At 38.0% G+C, this 20,384-nt stretch overlaps 2 protein-coding genes across 4 annotated transcripts in view; one reads left to right on the forward strand and one right to left on the reverse strand.

The window, feature by feature from the left end:
- Positions 1–9,234: 9,234 nt before the first annotated feature.
- Positions 9,235–14,260, reverse strand: LOC113924812 (centrin-4). The gene is made up of 5 exons (XM_027599071.2): positions 14,122–14,260; positions 12,565–12,711; positions 12,042–12,170; positions 11,090–11,227; positions 9,235–10,947 (listed from the first exon to the last, which is right to left on the reverse strand). Exons 1-5 carry the CDS (start codon positions 14,122–14,124, stop codon positions 10,858–10,860), a joined length of 507 nt encoding a protein of 168 aa, XP_027454872.1. The 5' UTR covers positions 14,125–14,260; the 3' UTR covers positions 9,235–10,857.
- A 160-nt stretch (positions 14,261–14,420) lies between these two features.
- BBS12 (Bardet-Biedl syndrome 12) overlaps positions 14,421–20,384 on the forward strand; it is a 33,460-nt gene continuing 27,496 nt past the window's right edge. For all 3 annotated transcript variants that reach the window (XM_027599268.1, XM_027599266.2, XM_027599267.2), the window contains exon 1: positions 14,421–14,595. The gene's annotated coding sequence lies outside the window, so the exon portion shown is untranslated. The remainder of the gene's footprint in view (positions 14,596–20,384) is intronic.

Genomic DNA, 20,384 nt, shown 5'->3' on the forward strand with positions numbered 1-20,384 from the left:
ATGTCTTCTTTGGGAAAATGTCTACTTCTGTCCATTTTTTTTAACTGGATTGTTTTTTGGATGTTGAGTTTTATAAGTTCTTTGGATATCATCTCACACCAGTCAGAATGGCTAATATTAAGAACACAAGAAACAACAGGTGTTGGCAAGGATGCAGAGAAAGGGCAACACTCTTACATTGTTGGTGGGAATGCAAACTGGTGAAGCTACTCTGGAAAACCGTATGAAGATTCCTCAAAAAGTTAAAAATAGATCTACCCTATGATCTAGCAATTGTACTACTAGGTATTTACCCAAAGAATACAAAAATACTAATTCAAAGGGATACATGCAGCCCAATGTTTATAGCAGCATTATCAACAATAGCCAAATTATGGAAAGAGCCCAAATGTCCATCAACTGGTGAATGGATAAAGAAGTGAATAATAGATTACTCAGCCATAAAAGAGAATGAAATCTTGCCATTTGCAACAATGTGGATGGAGCTAGAGAGTACTGTGCTAAGCGAAGTAAGCCAGTCAGAGAAAGACAAATACCATATGATTTCACTCATATGTGGAATTGAAGAAACAAAACAAATGAATAAAAGGAAAAAGAGAGAGAGAGAGAGGCAAACCAAGAAATGGACTCTTAACTATAGAGAATAAATGATGGTCACCAGAGGGGAGGGGGGTGGGGGATGGGAAAAATAGGTGATGGAGATTAAGGAGCTCACTTGTGATGAGCACTGGGCATTGTATGGAAGTGTTGAATCACTCTATTGTACACCTGAAACTAATATTACACTGTATGTTAACTAACTGGAATTTAAATAAAAACTTAATAAATAAACAACTATAACAATCAAATGGGAGAAATAGGCCCCAAGCAGAAAGGCAGGAATCTTATTGAGCTCAAGGAGAAACAGGTTGGAATTTCGGAATGCCAAAGTATCTAGCACTTGGGAAGAAAAATTACACAGAGCAGGGATTCAAATTTGAGTTCAAGCCCAGGCAAGATAAAGGGGAGCAGAGCTGTGTCAGTAAGTACCCTGGGCTTTCAGTCAATGCAGAAGTATCACATCTGGGAGTAAGGGCAAACATGAAATAGAAAATCCTTAATAATGATGAAAACCATTTCTCAAAAAACAAAATTATTTTCCTATATTTTATATACCTCCTGGAAGAAAACGTAACCTTCTGTGAAAGAAGATGATAACATTTATAGTCTCTCCAATTTTTCATCCACAATATCTAGCTAAGAAAAAAAAGAGCCAAATAACTAAAAACCACAATTTAAAAGAAAAACAAAAATCAACCTAGAGACAAGATATTGAAGTAATCAGACAGGGACTTTAAAATAAAGATAATTTATGTGTTCAATAAACCTGAGGAGAATATGGATAATTTCAACAGAGACCTGGAATCTGTTAGAGAACTTCTGGTAAACTGGAAAACAAGTCAGTAAACTATATTTAGTTTAAACACAGGGAGAAAGGGGGATAGAAAACACCAAAAAGCGTGTGAGAGACATAAGAAGAAAAGTGATAAAGTCTAACATACATTTATTTAATTGGAGTTCTAGAAAGAGGAGATGATGGCTCAGAAACAGTATTTGATGAAATACTGGCTAAAGTAGTTTCAAAGCTGATTAAAAGCCATCTAACCACAGAATTAAGATACTATGAATCTCATGTAGAATACAAGTATAAGGAAAACCACACCTGGGTACATCATAGTTATGCTGCTAATAACCAAGACAAACAAAAATCTTGAAAGCACTCAGAGGAGAAAAACCCCCACACATTATCTTCAAAGAACCAACAGGAGCACCTAGGTGGCTCAGTCATCAAGCGTCTGCCTTTGGCTCAGGTCATGATCCCAGGGTCCTGGGATCGAGCCCCGTGTCAGGCTCCCTGCTTGGTGGGAAGCCTGTTTCTCCCTCTCCCGCTCCCCCTTCTTGTGTTCCCTCTCTCTCTCTGTCAGATAAATAAATAAAATTAAAAAAAGAATCAACAATAAAGCTATAAGCTCACTTTTCAACAGAAATTATGGAAATCAGCACATAATGGAATGACATTAAAAGGTTAAAGGTTTTTTAATAAAGACCTTCCTATCATTTCACCTAGAATGCTATACACAGTAGAAATGTTATTAAAAAAAAAAAAGAAGGCGGGCGCCTGGGTGGCTCAGATGGTTAAGCGTCTGCCCTCGGCTCAGGTCATGATCCCAGGGTCCTGGAATCGAGTCCCGCATCGGGCTCCCTGCTTCTTGGGAGCCTGCTTCTCCCTCTGCCTCTCTCTCTCTCTCTCTGTCTCTCATGAATAAATAAATAAAATCTTTACAAAAAAAAAGGAAGAAGGCAAAAATCAAGGTCTTTTCAGACAAACAAAATCTGAGAGAATTTATCACTAGTAGCTCTTCACCACAACAAATGCTAAAGACTTACTTAGCCTGAAGAAATAATCCCAGACGGAACCACAGGCTTGCATAAAGGAAGAGCACCAGAAAGGGTATATAAGTAATCTAAATGAAATAGACTGGTTTATAAAAGACAAATAATAATAATCTGATTATAAATAGAAGTAAAATTCATGACAAAAGCACAATAGATCAGAAAGAGAAATGGAGTTAAGCTGTTGTAAAATTCTGTTTGGGGGGAATTATAGAAGTACTAATCAAAGGTAAATTATAAGAAGTCTAAGATGCATGTTGTAGTCTATTGTTGCTCAACAAACAATCCCAAAATGTACTGGTTTAAAACAATAACAGCATTTATTTTGCTTACAAATCAACAATTCAAGCAAGACTGGGTGGGGACATCTTGTCTCTACTCAGAATCAGCTATGGTGGCTCAAAGGCTGGATGCTGGAACCATCCGAAGACTTAATAATTTATCTGTCTGGCAGTTGGTGTTAGCCATGGGCTAGAACCCTCAGCTATGCCCAGAATACCTCCATGTGGTTGTTCCATGTGGCTACCTACCATAGCATTGTGGCTGGAGTCTCAGGTTGGGTGCTTGGAAAGAGAGCCAGGCAGAAGTTATATCACCTTTCCTAACCTATTATCACAAGTCCTGCAGTGTCACTTCACTACATTTTATTAGTTTAGAAGCACGTCACTATGAACAACTCATATTCAAAGGGAGGGAAAGGAGGACTCTTTCTGTTGTTGGGAGGAACATCAAAGAATTTGTGAACATGTTTTAAAAGCACAAGAGTAAGTTTCAACAATTATCAAATAATTGTTTTATACAGATGACACCTCCTGACAATAATGCAATTCAGCTATAAATCATTATCAAAAAGCAGCATTTAAAAATTTAAAAATTCCCTGTATATTTGGAAAATAAAGAGCACACTTGCATTAATAACTTATTGGTCAAATAATAAATCAATAAAAATTTTAAAACTTAGGATGAAATAACAGTAAACTTACTGCATATTTAAATATATTTAGAGGGGATATTTAAAGAAAAATTTTACCCTTAGGGAAAAAAAATGCTGAACATTAGTAACAGAAGGATGTAACCTTAAAAGTAAAAAGCAAAAAAACCAATAAACCGAGAGGAGGAAGTAAAATAAAAATAAAATTAATAAAATAGAAAACAAAGACACAATAGGATAAACAAAGTCAGTAGTCCATGCTTTAAAAGTTCTAACAAAACTGGCAAAACCTCTAGCAAGATTGATCAAGGGGTAAAAAGGGCATAATTATACAACACTAGCATAAAAATGGATATAACCAAGATGTAACAGAAATATATTTGGCTGAAAATGTTTGCATGTTCATTACAGACTTTTCCTTTCCAATATTGGCTCTGATGATTAATAAGGAGTGGAGAACAAATGAAGGTTCACTAGGTCCTGTTGCAATTGAATGTTTGGCAGCCCTCTCTAATATGTCAGTGATCAATTTTCCTTACCCTGGGACTATCTCTATGTTGCTAGTGTAAATGACACAAAATCATGATGCCTAACAATGGGCACATGAATGATTTTTTAAACTTTTTTATTGAAATACAGTACTCACACAAATGCACAAGCCAAATAAACAGATCAATGGGTTAAGACAATGTAAACACTTAGGTAATTACTATATAAGCCAAGATACATGAAGTTGCCAAGAATTCAGAAATCCCTTGCAAACCCCCTCCTTCCTCCTATTTCCTCCTTTTTCCCACTATCATGACTTCTAACTCTATGGTTTTAAACTTTATAGAGATGGCATCTCTGCAGAACATATATTTTTGTTCTTGATTTCTTTCAGTCAATGCTGTTTGCAATTCATCTATGTGGCTGTATGTAGGTGAATTTTTTTCATTGCTATGTGCATTCCATTATGTAAATACATAACAATTTATACATTTAACTGTTGATGAACATTTAGAGTGGTTTCAGTTTTTGACTATTATGTATATTGCTGCCATGGAACATTTTTTGTATGTCTCATGGCACACATGAGCACATACTTCTGTTGGGTATATAAGTAGAAATACATGTTGGTCGTGACATATGCATATGTTCATCTTTATTGAATTACGCCAACTGTTTTCAAAACAGTTGAAGCAATATAGAGCAGTAGTTGAGAATTTCCACTGTTTCACATACTTATCAACACTTTGAATTATTATTTTAGTTTACTCATTCTGCTGGATTTATAGTGCTATCTCAGGATGCTATTAACTTGTATTGCCCATGTATTAATTTTTTGTTACTGTTGTAAGAAATTATCACAGACTTGGTGTCTTAAAACAACAGAAATCTATTCTCTCACAGCACTGGAGTCCAGAAATTCAAAATCAGTTTTACTGGGCCCAGATCAAGGTGCCAGCCAGGATACTGTCCCTCCTGAAGCTTATTCTTTAACTGTTCCAGCTCCTGACAGCTACCAGCATTCCTTGGCTTATAGGTGCATTGCTTCATCAGATCTTTAGTAATTCTATTTTTCTTCGGTCTAGAAGGAAATGCTACATAATTAGGAATTAAAGATACTGTGAAACACTTAAGAATGTTCATGAGCATCCATGCCATTCTAGCAACAATAATTTTTGCCTCCATGATTACATTACCTTCTCTTCTATGTGTCAAATGTCCTTCTGCCTCTCTTTTTTTTATTATGTTATGTTAATCACCATATATTACATCATTAGTTTTTGATGTAGTGTTCCATGATTCATTGTTTGCGTATAACACCCAGTGCTCCATTCAATATGTGCCCTCTTTAATACCCATCACCAGGCTAAGCCATCCCCCACCCCCCTCCCCTCTAGAACCCTCAGTTTGTTTCTCAGAGTCCACAGTCTCTCATGGTTCGTCTCCCCCTCCAATTTCCCCCTCTTCATTTTTCCCTTCCTACTATCTTCTTTTTTTAACATATAATGTATTATTTGTTTCAGAAATACAGGTCTGTAATTCAATAGTCTTACACAATTCACAGTGCTCACCATAGCACATACCCTCCCCAATATCTATCACCCAGCCATCCATCCCTCCGACCCCCGACCGCTCCAGCAACCCTCAGTTTGTTTCCTGAGATTAAAAATTCCTCATATCAGTGAGATCATATGATACATGTCTTTCTCTGATTGACTTATTTCAGTCAACATATGAGTGAAATACCCTCCAGTTCCATCCACATCACTGCAAATGGCAAGATTTCATTCCTTTTGATGGCTGCATAATATTCCTGTGTGTGTGTGTGTGTGTGTGTGTGTGTGTGTGTGTGTGTGTGTATATATCACATCTTCTTTATCCATTCATCTGTCGATGGACATCTTGGCTCTTTCCATAGTTTGGCTATTGTGGACATTGCTGCTATAAACATTGAGGTGCATGTACCCCTTCAGATCACTACATTTGTATCTTTGGGGTAAATACCCAGTAGTGCAATTGCTGGGTCGTATGGTAACTCTATTTTTGACTTTTTGAGGAACCTCCATACTGTTTTCCAGAGTGGCTATACCTGCTTGCATTCCCACCAACAGTGTAGGAGGGTTCCCCTTTCTCCGCATCCCCGCCAACAACTGTCGTTTCCCGACTTGTTAATTTTAGCCATTCAGAACATTCCAACCCAAAGCAACAGAATACACATTCTTCTCTAGTGCCCATGGAACATTCTCCAGAATAGATCACATCCTAGGTCACAAATCAGGTCTCAACCGGTACCAAAAGATTGGGATCATTCCCTGCGTATTTTTGGACCACAATGCTTTGAAACTAGAACTCAGTCACAAGAGAAAAGTCAGAAAGAACTCAAATACATGGAGGCTAAAGAGCATCCTACTAAAGAATGAATGGGTTAACCAGGAAATTGACTTAAAAAAAAATTCATGGAAACAAATGAAAATGAAAACACAACTATTCAAAATCTTTGGGATGCAGCAAAGGCAGTCCTAAGAGGAAAGTATATAGCAATACAAGCCTTTCTCAAGAAACAAGAAAGGTCTCAAATACACAACCTAATCCTACACCTAAAGGAGCTGGAGAAAGAACAGCCAATAAAGCCTAACCCCAGCAGGAGAAGAGAAATAATAAAGATCAGAGCAGAAATCAATGAAATAGAAACCAAAGAACAGTAGAACAGATCAACGAAACTAGGAGCTGGTTCTTTGAAAGAATTAATAAGATTGATAAACCCCTGGCCAGTCTTATCAAAAAAAAAAAAAAAAAAAAAAAGAGAGAGAAAGGACCCAAATAAATAAAATCATGAATGAGAGAGGAGAGATCACAACCAACACCAAAGAAATACAAACAATTATAAGAACATATTATGAGCAACTATATGCCAGCAAATTAGATAATCTGGAAGAAATGGATGCATTCCTAGAGATGTATAAGCTACTGAAACTGAACCAGGAAGAAATAGAAAACCTGAACAGACCCATAACCACTAAGGAAATTGAAGCAGTAATCAAAAATCTTCCAATAAACAAGAGCCCAGGGCCAGATGGCTTCCCAGGAGAATTCTACCAAACATTTAAAGAAGAATTAATACCTATTCTTCTGAAACTGTTCCAAAAAATAGAAATGGAAGGAAAACTTCCAAACTCATTTTATGAGGCCACCATTACCTTGATCCCAAAACCAGACAAAGACCCCTTCAAAAAGGAGAATTACAGACCAATACTCCTGATGAACATGGATGCAAAAATTCTCACCAAAATACTAGCCAATAGGATCCAACAGTACATTAAAAGGATTATTCACCATGACCAAGTGGGGTTTATTCCTGGGCTGCAAGTTTGGTTCAACATCCGCAAATCAATCAATGTGATACAATACATTAATAAAAGAACAAGAACCGTATGATCCTCTCACTAGATGCAGAAAAAGCATTTGACAAAGTATAGCATCCTTTCTTGATCAAAACTCTTCAGAGTATAGGGATAGAGGGTACATACCTCAATATCATAAAAACCATCTATGAAAAACCTACAGCGAATATCATTCTCAATGGGGAAAAACTTAGAGCTTTCCCCCTAAGGTCAGGAACATGGCAGGGATGTCCACTATCACCACTGCTATTCAACATAGTACTAGAAGTCCTAGCCACAGCAATCAGACAACAAAAAGAAATAAAAGGCATCCAAATCGGCAAAGAAGTCAAACTCTCACTCTTTGCAGATGATATGATACTTTATGTGGAAAACCCAAAAGACTCCACCCCAAAACTGCTAGAACTCATACAGGAATTCAGTAAAGTGGCAGGATATAAAATCAATTCTGCCTCTCTTTTATAAAGATACTTGTGGTTGCATTTCAGGCCCACTAGATAATCCAGGAAATCTAACTCATAGTCCTTAATTTGATCATAATGCAAAGTTGCTTTTTGTTTGTGTGGGGTTTTTTGTTTTTGTTTTTTGTTTTTTTGTCATATAACATTCATGGGTTCCAGGGATTAGAACATGAATCTTTTTGGAGACCATTATTCAGCCAACTACTTTCCTTATTTTGATTGATTTTTCACATATTTTTGACCATTTCCATATCCTTTTCTATGGAGTGCCTACTCAAGTCTTTTGCTCACTTTTAAAAATTGGGCTTTTTCTTACAGATTTTTATAAAAGTTCTATGTTCTACATACAAGTATTTAGTCAGGTAGATTTATTGAAAGTATCTTTTTCCACTTATAGCTTATGTCTTCATTCTCTCCTTTCATGAAGAGAAATTCTTATAGTACAATTTATCAGTGTTTTTCTTTAAAGTTAGTGGGTTTTGTTTCCTAATTAGGAATCTGATCTCAAGGTCATGGTCATATATTCTTACCTTGCATGTCTTGATCAACAATAATTTAGACTTAGTTTTTATGTATAGTGTCAGGTTGGGGTCATGTTTTCTTTTATTCTTTTTGGATATCCTATTGACTTGGAACAATTTATTATAATGTTCCACCACTCTGCAGTTACCTGTATCCTAAATCAATGGCCATATACATATGAGTCTGTTTCAGGACTTTCTGTTCTATTCCATTGGTCCATTAGTCTATCCTAGTTAACACCACACTATTCTAATTACTATGACCGTACAATAAATCTTGATAGTCAGGCAAGCTAGCCTCTCACCTTTTTCTTTATTGGTCCCTTAAATTTCCATATAAATTTTAGGCTTGTCAAGTTTCACATAGGCTAGGATTTTGATTGCACTATAAGCTATAGATCAATAAAGGGAGAATTGACATCTGTATAATATTGAGTTTTCCAATCCATGAACATAATATTCCTCCATTTATTTAGGTCTTCTTCAGTACACTTCTATAGTTTTTGAGGTTGAAGATCTGTGTATCTTCATTAGATTCAGTGATGAGATTTTTATATTTTAATACTATTAATAGTCTCTTAAATTTCATTTTCTAATTACTCATACCTGGTTTGTAAAAATAGAATTGTGCTTATATTTGTATTTGTATAACAACTTTGCATCCAGCAATCTCCAAATTCTTTGGGATATTCTATGTATATACTGTCATCTGCAAATAGAATTTTATTCCTTCCTATTTCTTCCTTTCTGACCTCTTTTTTTCTGTTTCTTGCCTTAATGTACTATCTAGCACTTCTGTACAATGTTGAACAGAGGTAGTGATAAAGGACATTCTGTCCTGGGGAGAACTGGGGATTGAATGAGAAGGAACTCTTTGAACTTGTACATGTATATTTAGAACTCTTTGAACTTGTTCATGTGTATTTTTAAGTATGCTACCCACTTAAAAATATAAATCATTTAACAACTTAAAGGCCATAATTTTCACATATGAAGCATGTTTAATAGTTATGTCTTAGCCTAGAAGGAAATGCTGCATAATTAGGAATTAAAGATACTGTGAAACACTTAATGAGCATAAGCATATATACCATTGTAGTTTCAATTGAATAAATCTCTCGTGTTGACAAAACCTTGAGTCTTCATTTCAGTTGAGCTAAAAATGAACTAGGTGGGGCAATTAAAGTTACATTTTCTATAATCCTTTCTTGCTCCAAAGACAATTATTTAGATTGAGGAAGAGTTTGTATCCAGCAAGTGGCATCTGTTGCCTATTATCAGGAGCAGAAACCTGAGAGCTTCTGCCAGTGCATCTTGGTATCAGTTTAATTGCCAAGGAAAACACAATGCAGTCAACTACTGGGTGGAAAAATGCTTCATTCATATAGAGAAAAGACAGAGCAGTATCAGTTTCAGTAGTGAATGTCAGTTTCCCATGGCCAGCAGGTCCCTCCCAGAAGCCAATAGAGGGCAACTGGCTTGTAAACAGCCATCTTGTTGTGCTGCAAAAGGACCCCACCCTCTCTGAAGGGGACATCACCTTTCCAAAGTGGGGTTTCCAAAGATACACACACAGGCACCATATTATACACATGGTTAAGCAGAAAAAAGTACATATGGAGTCTGAAATGGAAAGATATTCACAGACAATTCCAGCATAAGCTATAGAGACTCTCTCTTGGTAAAGAAGTGTTCTAGGCCCAAGGCCCAGTCTTGTGTGACCCAGTGGGAGATCAAAAGACTGTATCTTGAGACTGCCTTTCCCAACAGTTTGGCTCTTTCATAAAAACAAAACAAAACAAAGTTAAATTACAAGAGTCGTAACATTAAATGAGTTAGAAAATATACACATAAATTACCCTGAGATTTTTTATCCATAGGGAAGCTGCATAGTGAAGCATAAGGATACAAGATTTAGAATCTATGTTTTATTTATTATCTATGAACAATTGAGCAATTTTTAAGTTCTCTGAACTTTAGTTTCCTCATATGTAGTAAAATGGAGCTAATACTACCAGCTTCCCCAAATTGTAACATTGAGATAACATATGTAAAATCTCTAGCACCTCCCTTGCAGAGGTATTAAAAACTCACTTGCAGGGTCAAACTTACAGGAAAATCTAGGTAGTACAAATACTGCTTTGCATTTCTTTATAAGAGGAAAACTAGCAAATAATGCAGTTGCTAGGAAATTTTATTTAATACTTTACATATCTGAGTAACTGATTAAAAAGCAAATATTTATCAGTTTTAAAGAGTTGCACAAAAAGAAAATAATAGGGAAACTAATTGCTTTTTTGCCAAATTCATTTGGATGTGGGGTCAATTTCATTAAACTTAAAAAAATTCTAAGTCTTCAGACCCTGGAGCTTTAAAAGTAGCAGTTGGAATTAATACTGGTTTGGGATCCATGGTTCACAGAAATCGTTACATTTCCTTTGTTTCTTGATGCTGCAGATTTAACAACATATTGGTAGAAACATGTAATTTCTCACATGGATTAAACATCAAGAGACCAATTTGTGCATATAAACTAAAAATTGAAAATACATTCAGATATGATGGAACTGTGTAGCAAATACAAAGTTGTTAACAACTTTCCAGAAGGAATAAAAAAAGTATTAATAAAGAGTGGTCTTTTTCATCATTCTCAAAAATTCTTCCTCATTTATTTCTCCATCCCTGTCACGATCAGCTTCATCAAGCATTTCCTGTAAAACAAAATATAAATATATGTGAAATCATTAAAAATGAATGATATAAATATTCAAATACACATATTTTGAATGTATTTGACCAACTAAATTAAGATTTATATACATGTAAATTATAATTATAAAAATAAAAAATTACCTGAAGCTCATCATCTGTTAAATTTTCCCCCAGTTCTTTAGCAACCCTCTTGATATTGTTTAGTGTTATGCTTCCAGTATCATCATCATCAAATAATTTGAAAGCCTTCAATATTTCTTCTTTTTCATCTTTTTCACTCTTTAAAAACAGAAGCAATTAAATGTCATTAATCTTTCATTTATTCTATCGAATTGGACTTATGGGGTGTTTGAGGTCTAGAGTAGCAATGTACCAGATAGCTGAGTTCTGACTTTACTGCTATAACTTTTTTTATTATTATGTTATGTTAATCACCATACATTACATCATTAGTTTTTGATGTAGTGTTCCACGATTCATTGTTTGCATATAACACCCAGTGCTCCATGCAGAATGTGCCCTCTTTTAATACCCATCACCAGGCCAACCCATCCCCTACCTTCCTCCCCTCTAGAAACCTCACTGGTATAACTTTTAACAATTATTCCAAATGCACTCACATTTGCTCTCAAGGTATCTTAAATTCAGGGTTTGTTAAAGTGGAAGAGGCAAGGTTGATAAAGAGAATGTATCTCTTATTAACACCAGTAACTGATAACCATTATGAAAAATGTAAGCTCTAAATTCTGAGAACAGGGAGGTTGTCTCATCCAATGCTCTCTAGAATAGTGCCTGGCAAAAATGGGCACTCAGGAGATGTTTGTTGAATTCAAGGCTTCAAAATTCTGACCCTATTCTCTCTATCCAGCCATATATCCTTATTATTTCCTAACAACCTTCTCCACACTGGACAGTCTTCATCACTATCCTGAAAACATCTTTAATCTTGCTATTCCTATCTACCTAAATCCTACCCATCTTTAAAGACCTAGTTCCAATTCTTCCTCTATGAAACCTCTGATTGTTCCAGCCAAAAAAAAAATGTAGAAGGCTATTGCTTGTATTTCTTTGAAAAACAAAATCACTACTATACCATTTTTACACTCATTATGGCAAAAAAATCTTCAAAAGTAATGGTGCCAATTCCTTCTTTGTTGATTTCAGCTATCATTTTTTTTATTTCTTCTTTCTTTGGTTCAAATCCTAAGGCTTGCATTGCAATCTGAAATAGGAAGCAAATAAATTATAATACGTCACATTCTCATTCCTAGGTTTTAAAAGACCTATTAATGACTAGATTTTCTCTTTTTCACTATGGACAAGGCATAAACCTAGAAAGTCAGGTCAGGAGGCTTAGGTTCCAGTCCTACTATGCCACAGGATATGTCATTGTCACATGCTGGGTTTTGTTGTACTCATTCATAAAACAAGAATAAAATGCCTAACAAGATACTATTTTGTTAGTACGAGGCAGGTATATATATTGAAGGTGTAGGTGTCCACACTGACGAGTTTTTATATCAAGCTTTTAAGACAGCTGCTGTTAAAGACTGGAAGATTGTCACAAATAAATGATGGTTTTTAAAATGTCTTAGAATTAGAAGTAATTTCAAAACCTTCAGTTCTTTCACATCTATGGTTCCAGATCCATCAACATCAAATAAATCAAAGGCCTCTTTAATTTCTTGCTTTTGGGTTTCATTCAGTTCAAGTTTTGCTGCTCTTTTCTTCCCTTGGTCTGAACCTGTGCAGTAGTTGGATGCCTGTAATAAATACACATGTGCATGAAAAACTATGTAACTGGAAAACTTACCAGAACCAGAATCATTGACGATAAAGATAATAAATAAGCATATTCAAGAACCTATTCCCTACTATATAATGACTATCAGCAATTTCCCTTTTCCCTTTGCTAATATTTATGCTTTTAGTTATTAATATCTTGGTGGAAAGCCTGGTTCTTTCTACCACTTAAATTTTTCTTGCAAACTAGTGCTTTTTTTTTCTTAAGATTTTATGTATTTATTCGAGAGAACGAGAGAGTGAGAGAGAGCACGAGAGGGGGTAGGGTCAGAGGGAGAAGCAGACTTCCCGCTGTGCAGGGAGCCTGATGTGGGACTCCATCCTGGGACCCCCAGATCATGACCTGAGCCGAAGGCACATGCTTAATCAACTGAGCCACCCAGGTGCCCAAACTAGTGCTTTTTGAGAGAGAGAAGAGGCAAAGGCATGCATGCTCCAACAGATGTTATGTCCAAGTACGAGTACGAGCCTTACTTGGTATATCTAAAAAGTAGTGTCTAAGGCACACCTTTCATCTAGGCCTATCTGTCTCATAACAAAATTTGTTTATTTTGTGGGATATGCTTGCTTGAAACATAATACACTCGCCCACCTATTTTAGCGTACTTTTCTATATTGCAGAAGCTGAGAGATGAAAACATTTTCCAGGTGAAAAACTACTCCAGGGATCCGAGTAAGAGTAAAAGTTGGGCCAATTATCAGTATCCAGGTAGGGTGGAGGTCATCTTCCTGCTATGTGCCATTTTCCCGCTAACAAGCAAGGTCACAGAGTTACTCCTGGGGTTTTTCTGCAGCCTCATTTCACTATCTTGTCTCCAGCTTCGGGTTAAGAAGCAGTGGCAGCAGAGATGGCAACTGGACATCACGGTCCTGTGCGCCTCGCCTCCGGTTTCACGTGGGTTTCACGTGGCGGCGGCGGCTTCTTGGTCCCTGGACGGCAGATACACAGGTGTGTAGTTCCAGCCTTCAGAACCTTCACCTCCCCAAACGTGGCGGAGTGAGGAACTACCCTGGCCACTTTTTCAGAGTTCAGGACCTCTTTCCTAGAGGACCCTCCAACAGTTTCTAAGCCTCTTATTCTCCGTATTCAATTCCTTTCTGGCTAACCAGTGGTTTCTGTTTCCATCACGGAACCTATCGCGGTTGGCGGCGACGACGAGGAACGAATGAACTGGAGGCCCGCTCTTGCGTCCCTAGAGCCACGGGCAACGTGCTTCTAGTTGGCCACGAGAGGAGGGGTTACTAAATGGCACTCGAGGATCAGGGGGTGAATAATACATTTCATAAACCAAAAAAAATTCCTTCCTTGCTCCGGGTTGAAATTTCAGCCCTAGCCCCGGCCCAGCAAGGGGTTACGGCTTGGCACTCACCATGTCACCAACCGGTGCCCTCAGCTGGGACCTCCAGGTCTCAGGCGCCAGCCGCGCAGCCCAACTGCAGTCTACACAGTTCAGAAACCGTTGCTAAGGCAGCTCTAGCCACTCTCTCAGGCAGCCCCGCCCACCCAGGCTTGCCTACTGATTGACAGTTATTCTACCCAATGGTAAAAAAAAAGGCGCTTGAAGCCCGCCCTCTCTCTCTACTCTCTACCAATAGAATAACGCTCTGCCTTTCCTAGCCGACCGTTAAGCAGAACTTTCCCTCTGGTATCTTAGCGACCAGACCCACCTGGGCAGCCCGCTTGCTCCGCTTCGCACATGCGCAAAATGCGGGCGGAGAAGGGGGCGTCTTTGTCCCGGGGCTTTGGTGTCCCAGGGCTTTGGTGTCCCAGGGCTAGCCCTAACGTCGTCTGAGGTGGGAAGCTGGGATCTGAAGCCTCGCGTGAAGATGGAGAAAAGAACGAGGTTAGTAACGAGGTGCTTCCACCGACTGCTAAGTCTTTAGTGCAGACGCGGAGAGCCTTTATTTGCTTTTTTGACCTCTTCGTGCCCCGGGAAAGGATGAGAATCCAGGGCCTGGCGGGCCGGGTAAATTGGTCCAGTTTTGGTTTACCGTCCGGCGGGGATTAACAGAGGTGGGAGGGGACTGACCTTTCCAGGGCCGCTAGATATTTCTCTGCCTCCACAGTGCCTGAGGCTTGGCCTTTAGCTTTTCCCTTTTACCTGGTTCAGAGGGATTCTGGCGCGGTAGCCGAATGGCTGGAAGCAAGTAGGTATGGGGGCAGGATGGGTGTTGGGATGCACCAAGCCTCACTGCATAGGAGCTTTTACCAATGTTGTATGTATTTGCCGGGTAGGACTTTGGCTCCAACCATAATCACGATCAGACACCTATCCCTCCTCCCCCACCCCACTCTCTCACCCTCAGCCATTCTTGTGGTTGAATCCCAAGATGTGGCCGGCTTTCCAGCCATATCCAGCATAGATCCACAGTCATGAGTCAGACATAGGTAGCCTGATAATCCAATTGACTCAGTCATTGCCGAGATGTAGAAGCCCATAACTACTGTAAATCAAAGCAAATTCCTGTCCAGAGGGCCAGACGTGTTGGTTTGCCCAGTCGTGAATCTGGTCAGGGACCAGCAAAAGGGTGGGAGAGAATGAGGTGGACTGACTTCCTGGTAGAAATGAAGAGGTGATAGTCCTTTAAAACTTCTAACCCTAATTCCTCACACATCAGGACTCTTTATGCCTCCTGCAGTACCTTCTGCCGAGTAAGTCCTTTATTTCCCAAAAATCATACTGGATTCTCCAGTAGTGGATTCATGAGGAACATTAACTTTTGCCTAGTATTTTTTTTCCCCCTTTATCCCACTTATCTCCTTGAAGGCAGGGCAAGAAAAATGTGCAAAGTACATTCTTGAAGCAGTCTCCCAAATCAGTGTTCATACTGTAGTATGTAAAGCATGGCACATTTTCCAAAACCATCATCCTGTCTGGTTCACATTATATCCCAGTCAGACACCCAAGCTTTGTAATCATAGATAAACAACACATTAGGATTCTGGAAAATGGGTAAGTTATTCTAATATTAGAAGTGATTTTTCCATATAAAGTTGTCCCAGTGGAAATTAAAATTATGCAAGTTCAAGATATTTTGTGAGTTAAGTAAAATGTTCATTCACTTAATTATAATACAGTAGACCCTTAAACAACAAGGATTTGAACTGTGTGGGCCTACTTATACATGGATTTTTTTTTTTTTTTGGAGGTTTGCCACAATTTGAAAAAACTCCCTGTTGAACCCTGTAGCCTAGATGTACTGAAAAAATTTTTTATTAAAGGTATTATTGTAAGAATACAGCATATAATACATGTAACATATAAAATATGTGTTAATTGACTGTTTTTGTTATCGGTAAGGCTTCCAAACAACAGTAGGCTATTAGTAGTTAAGTTTGGGGGGAGTCAAGAGTTAATATTTGGATTTTCAGTTGTGCAGTGGTGCTTGTCCTTAGCCCCAGGTGTTTAAGGGTTAATTGTATTTTGATTTTTCAGGCCATTAACCTCACCGGGAAGTTTGCCCTTGATGAGTTTCAAGGACATTTACTTCATCTTTACTACTAATGTTAAGGGGATTTCTGAGACCCAGAAATGAATAGTGATCAAATATATAGAACCGAATTCTAACCTAGATCAGTTTTGATCTTATGGCAATTAAAAGGCTGAGTAATATGTTAACCTGCTTTTATATCACTTTATGATTTAGGTTCTTATATTTGGGAAATTAACTTCTAGTAAAAATGATTTTTTTATTATAGGCTCAGATTGCGATTTCTAGGTCTTGGGTCTAGGAAGTACTTAGTCTTGAAAAATAGCTGTGACTAATCCAGTTGTATTGTAAAACATTAGTAGTAGTAATAATAATTAGTCTAGGAAAATATTAAATCCATTGGTACTCTTAATTCTACTAAATTTACTTAACACTTTCCACATGTCCTATACTGTGCCAACTATTGGGTGAGTTTGAAAGGAGCTGAGTGTAGAGTATAAAGATGAATAAAAGTAAGGAACCCACAGGTTAGTGGGGGAGAAAGGACAGACATAAATACAGAGTTTTAAATTCAGGGTGCTAAGTGCTTTAGTAGATGTGTGTAGAAAGTGCTTGAGTACAGGAAGGAGGCACTACTTCTTACTGGGGCATTGAAGAAGGTTGTATCAAAAATGTAGAGCCCTGCATCAGGCTCCCTGCTCAGCAGGAAGTCTGCTTCTCCCTCTTCCTCTGCTCCTCCCCCCACTCATGCACGCTCGCTCTCTCTCGCTCTCTCTCAAATAAATAAATAAAATTTTAAAAAATGTGGTATTTGCCTTGGGTCATGAAAGATAATATAGCACTTGCCAAGGTGAAGAAAGGGTAGGATATTCAAATCTGAATATAGCATGTGTGAAAATGAAAATAAATGTATGTTCTAGTGTGGCAAGATCATAGGGTTATAAGGAAAGGTGGAAAATGAGTCATAAATTACATTGAGGTCCAATTATGGGACACCTTTGTCAAACTAAGGAGTAAAGATTTTTATTTTCTAAGATAGATACATGTTTTTAGGCAATGGACTGCTTTGATTAGGTTTGTGCTTTACAAAGATAATTCTGACAACCATGTGAAGGAGGAACCATTTTGGAAGCAATTAAAGGATCTCAACTAAGGTAGTGCCAAATAGGAAGCACGTCAACACTAAAGGTGATTGAAACTTAAATTTTGGTGGAGTAATACTGACAGCAATCTGTTTAATCTTGTCAGTTTTGTACTTAAAAGTTAAGTTAGCAAATAAGGTGAAAACCATTCATTCATTTGTTCATGAAATATTTATTGAGTGTCAGCAGCATGTCAGACAATATTCTTGGTATGTGGGATACCTCAGTCCTCCTGGGAATTACATTCCAACAGAGGGAGATGGTCAATAAATAATAAATAGATATGTAAACTGTGTACTACTTTATAAGGTGGTAAGTTTTATGGAAAAGAGGACTAGAGCAGTTAAAGGGAATCCAAGTGTAGAGGAAAAAGAGGAGTTTGTTGTGTTATATAGGGTGCTCAAGGAAGGCCTCACTGAAAAGGGCAAATGTGAGTAAATATTTAGAGGTGGTAAGGCAATAGATTTCTCAGGGATGAACATCCCAGAGGGAATAACTAGAACAGAAACTCTTAAGTTAGGGAGCGTGACTTGGAGATTGCTCGAGGGATAGCGTAGTAGAAAACAAAGAAGAGTAAGAGGGAGGAGTGCAGATTATTAAGGCTTTAGTAAGACCTTGATTTTCATTCCTAGTGAAATGAGAAGGCATAGCAAAACTTTGAGCAGAAGACTGAAAGGATCTGGATGGATTTTTTAAAGGGGCTCCTGTGTCAGACAAAGGAGTAAAGACCTTTATGTTCCAAGTTGAAGGTTTTTAAGTAATGGAATATGATTTAGACTGCTATATTGGGTATAGACTGGAGATACGCAAACTGATGATTTTGATAATGAAAAAAGCTAATCATACCTGTCAGAAAATATTAATATATTTTTAATTAATTAATTAATTTATTTATTTTTGATGTAGTGTTCCATGATTCATTGTTTGCATATAACACCCAGTGCTCCACGCAGAATGTGCCCTCTTTAATACCCATCACCAGGCTAACCCATCCCCCCACCCCCCTCCCCTCTAGAACCCTCAGTTTGTTTCTCAGAGTCCATAGTCTCTCATGGTTCATCTCCCCTCCAATTTCCCCCGCTTCATTTTTCCCTTCCTATCTTTTTTTTTTAACATATAATGTATTATTTGTTTCAGAGGTACAGTTCTGTGATTCATCAGTCTTACACAATTCACAGTGCTCACCATAGCACATACCCTCCCCAATGTCTATCACCCAGCCACCCCATCCCTCCCTCCCCCCACCACTCCAGCAACCCTGTTTGTTTCCTGAGATTAAGAATTCCTCATATCAGTGAGATCATATGATACATATCTTTCTCTGACTGACTTATTTCGCTCAGCATAATACCCTCCAGTTCCATCCACGTCGTTGCAAATGGCAGGATTTTTCTTTGATGGCTGCACAATATTCCATTGTATATATATATACCACATCTTCTTTATCCATTCATGTGTTGATGGACATCTTGGCTCTTTCCATAGTTTGGCTATTGTGGACATTGCTGCTATAAAGATTGGGGTGCATGTACCCCTTTGGATCACCACATTTGTATCTTTGAGGTAAATACCCAGTAGTGCAATTGCTGGGTCATAGGGTAGCTCTATTTTCAACTTTTTGAAGATCCGCCCTACTGTTTTCCAGAGTGGTTGCACCAGCTTGCATTCCCACCAACAGTGTAGGAGGGTTCCCCTTTCTCTGCATCCTCGCCAACATCTGTCCTTTCCTGACTTGTTAATTTTAGCCATTCTGACTGGTGTGAGGTGGTATCTCATTGAAGTTTTGATTTGGATTTCCCTGATGCCGAGCGATGTTGAGCACTTTTTCACGTGTCTGTTGGCCATTTGGATGACTTCTTTGCAGAAATGACTGTTCATGTCTTCTGCCCATTTCTTGATTGGATTATTTGTTCTTTGGGTTTTGAGTTTGATAAGTTCTTTATAGATTTTGGATACTAGCCCATTATCTGATATGTCATTTGCAAATATCTTCTCCCATTCTCTCAGTTTTCTTTTGGTTTTGTTGACTGTTTCCTTTGCGTTCAAAAGCTTTTTATCTTGATGAAGTCCCAATAGTTCACTTTTGCCCTTGCTTCCCTTGCCTTTGGAGATGTGTCTAGGGAGAAGTTGCTGCAGCTGAGGTCGAAGAGGTTGCTGCCTGTGTTCTCCTCTAGGATTTTGATGGACTCCTGCCTCACATTTAGGTCTTTCATCCATTTTGAGTCTATTTTTGTGTGTGGTGTAAGGAAATGGGCCAGTTTCATTCTACATGTGGCTGTCCAATTTTCCCAACACCATTTGTTGAAGAGACTATCTTTTTTCCATTGGACATTCTTTCCTGCTTTGTCGAAGATTAGTTGACCATAGACTTGAGGGTCCATTTCTGGGCCCTCTATTCTGTTCCCTTGATCTATGTGTCTGTTTTTGTGCCAGTACCATACTGTCTTGATGATGACAGCTTTGTAATAGAGCTGGAAGTCCGGAATTGTGATGCTGCCAGCTTTGCTTTTCTTTTTCAACATTCCTGTGGCTATTCGGGCTCTTTTCTGGTTCCATACAAATTTTAGTATTATTTGTTCCATTTCTTTGAAAAAAGTGGATGGTATTTTGATAGGGATTACATTCAATGTGTGGATTACTCTAGGTAGCATTGACATCTTCACAATCTTTGTTCTTCCAATCCATGAGCATGGAACATTTTTCCATTTCTTTGTGTCTTCCTCAATTTCTTTCATGAGTATTTTATAGTTTTCTGAGTAAAAACTGAGAGCTTTCCCTCTAAGGTCAGAAACAGGGCAGGGATGTCCACTATCACCACTGCTATTCAACATAGTAGTAGAAGTCCTAAACACAGCAATCAGAAAACAAAAAGAAATAAAAGGCATCCGAATCAGCAAAGAAGTCAAACGCTCACTCTTTGCAGATGATATGTTGCTTTATGTGGAAAACCCAAAAGACTCCACCCCAAAACTGCTAGAACTCATACAAGAATTCAGTGAAATGGTAGGATATAAAATCAATGCACGGAAATCAGTTGTATTTATATACACCAACAACAA

The sequence above is a fragment of the Zalophus californianus genome, chromosome 2 (genome assembly GCF_009762305.2).
Source record: "Zalophus californianus isolate mZalCal1 chromosome 2, mZalCal1.pri.v2, whole genome shotgun sequence".
Lineage (NCBI taxonomy): Eukaryota > Metazoa > Chordata > Mammalia > Carnivora > Otariidae > Zalophus > Zalophus californianus.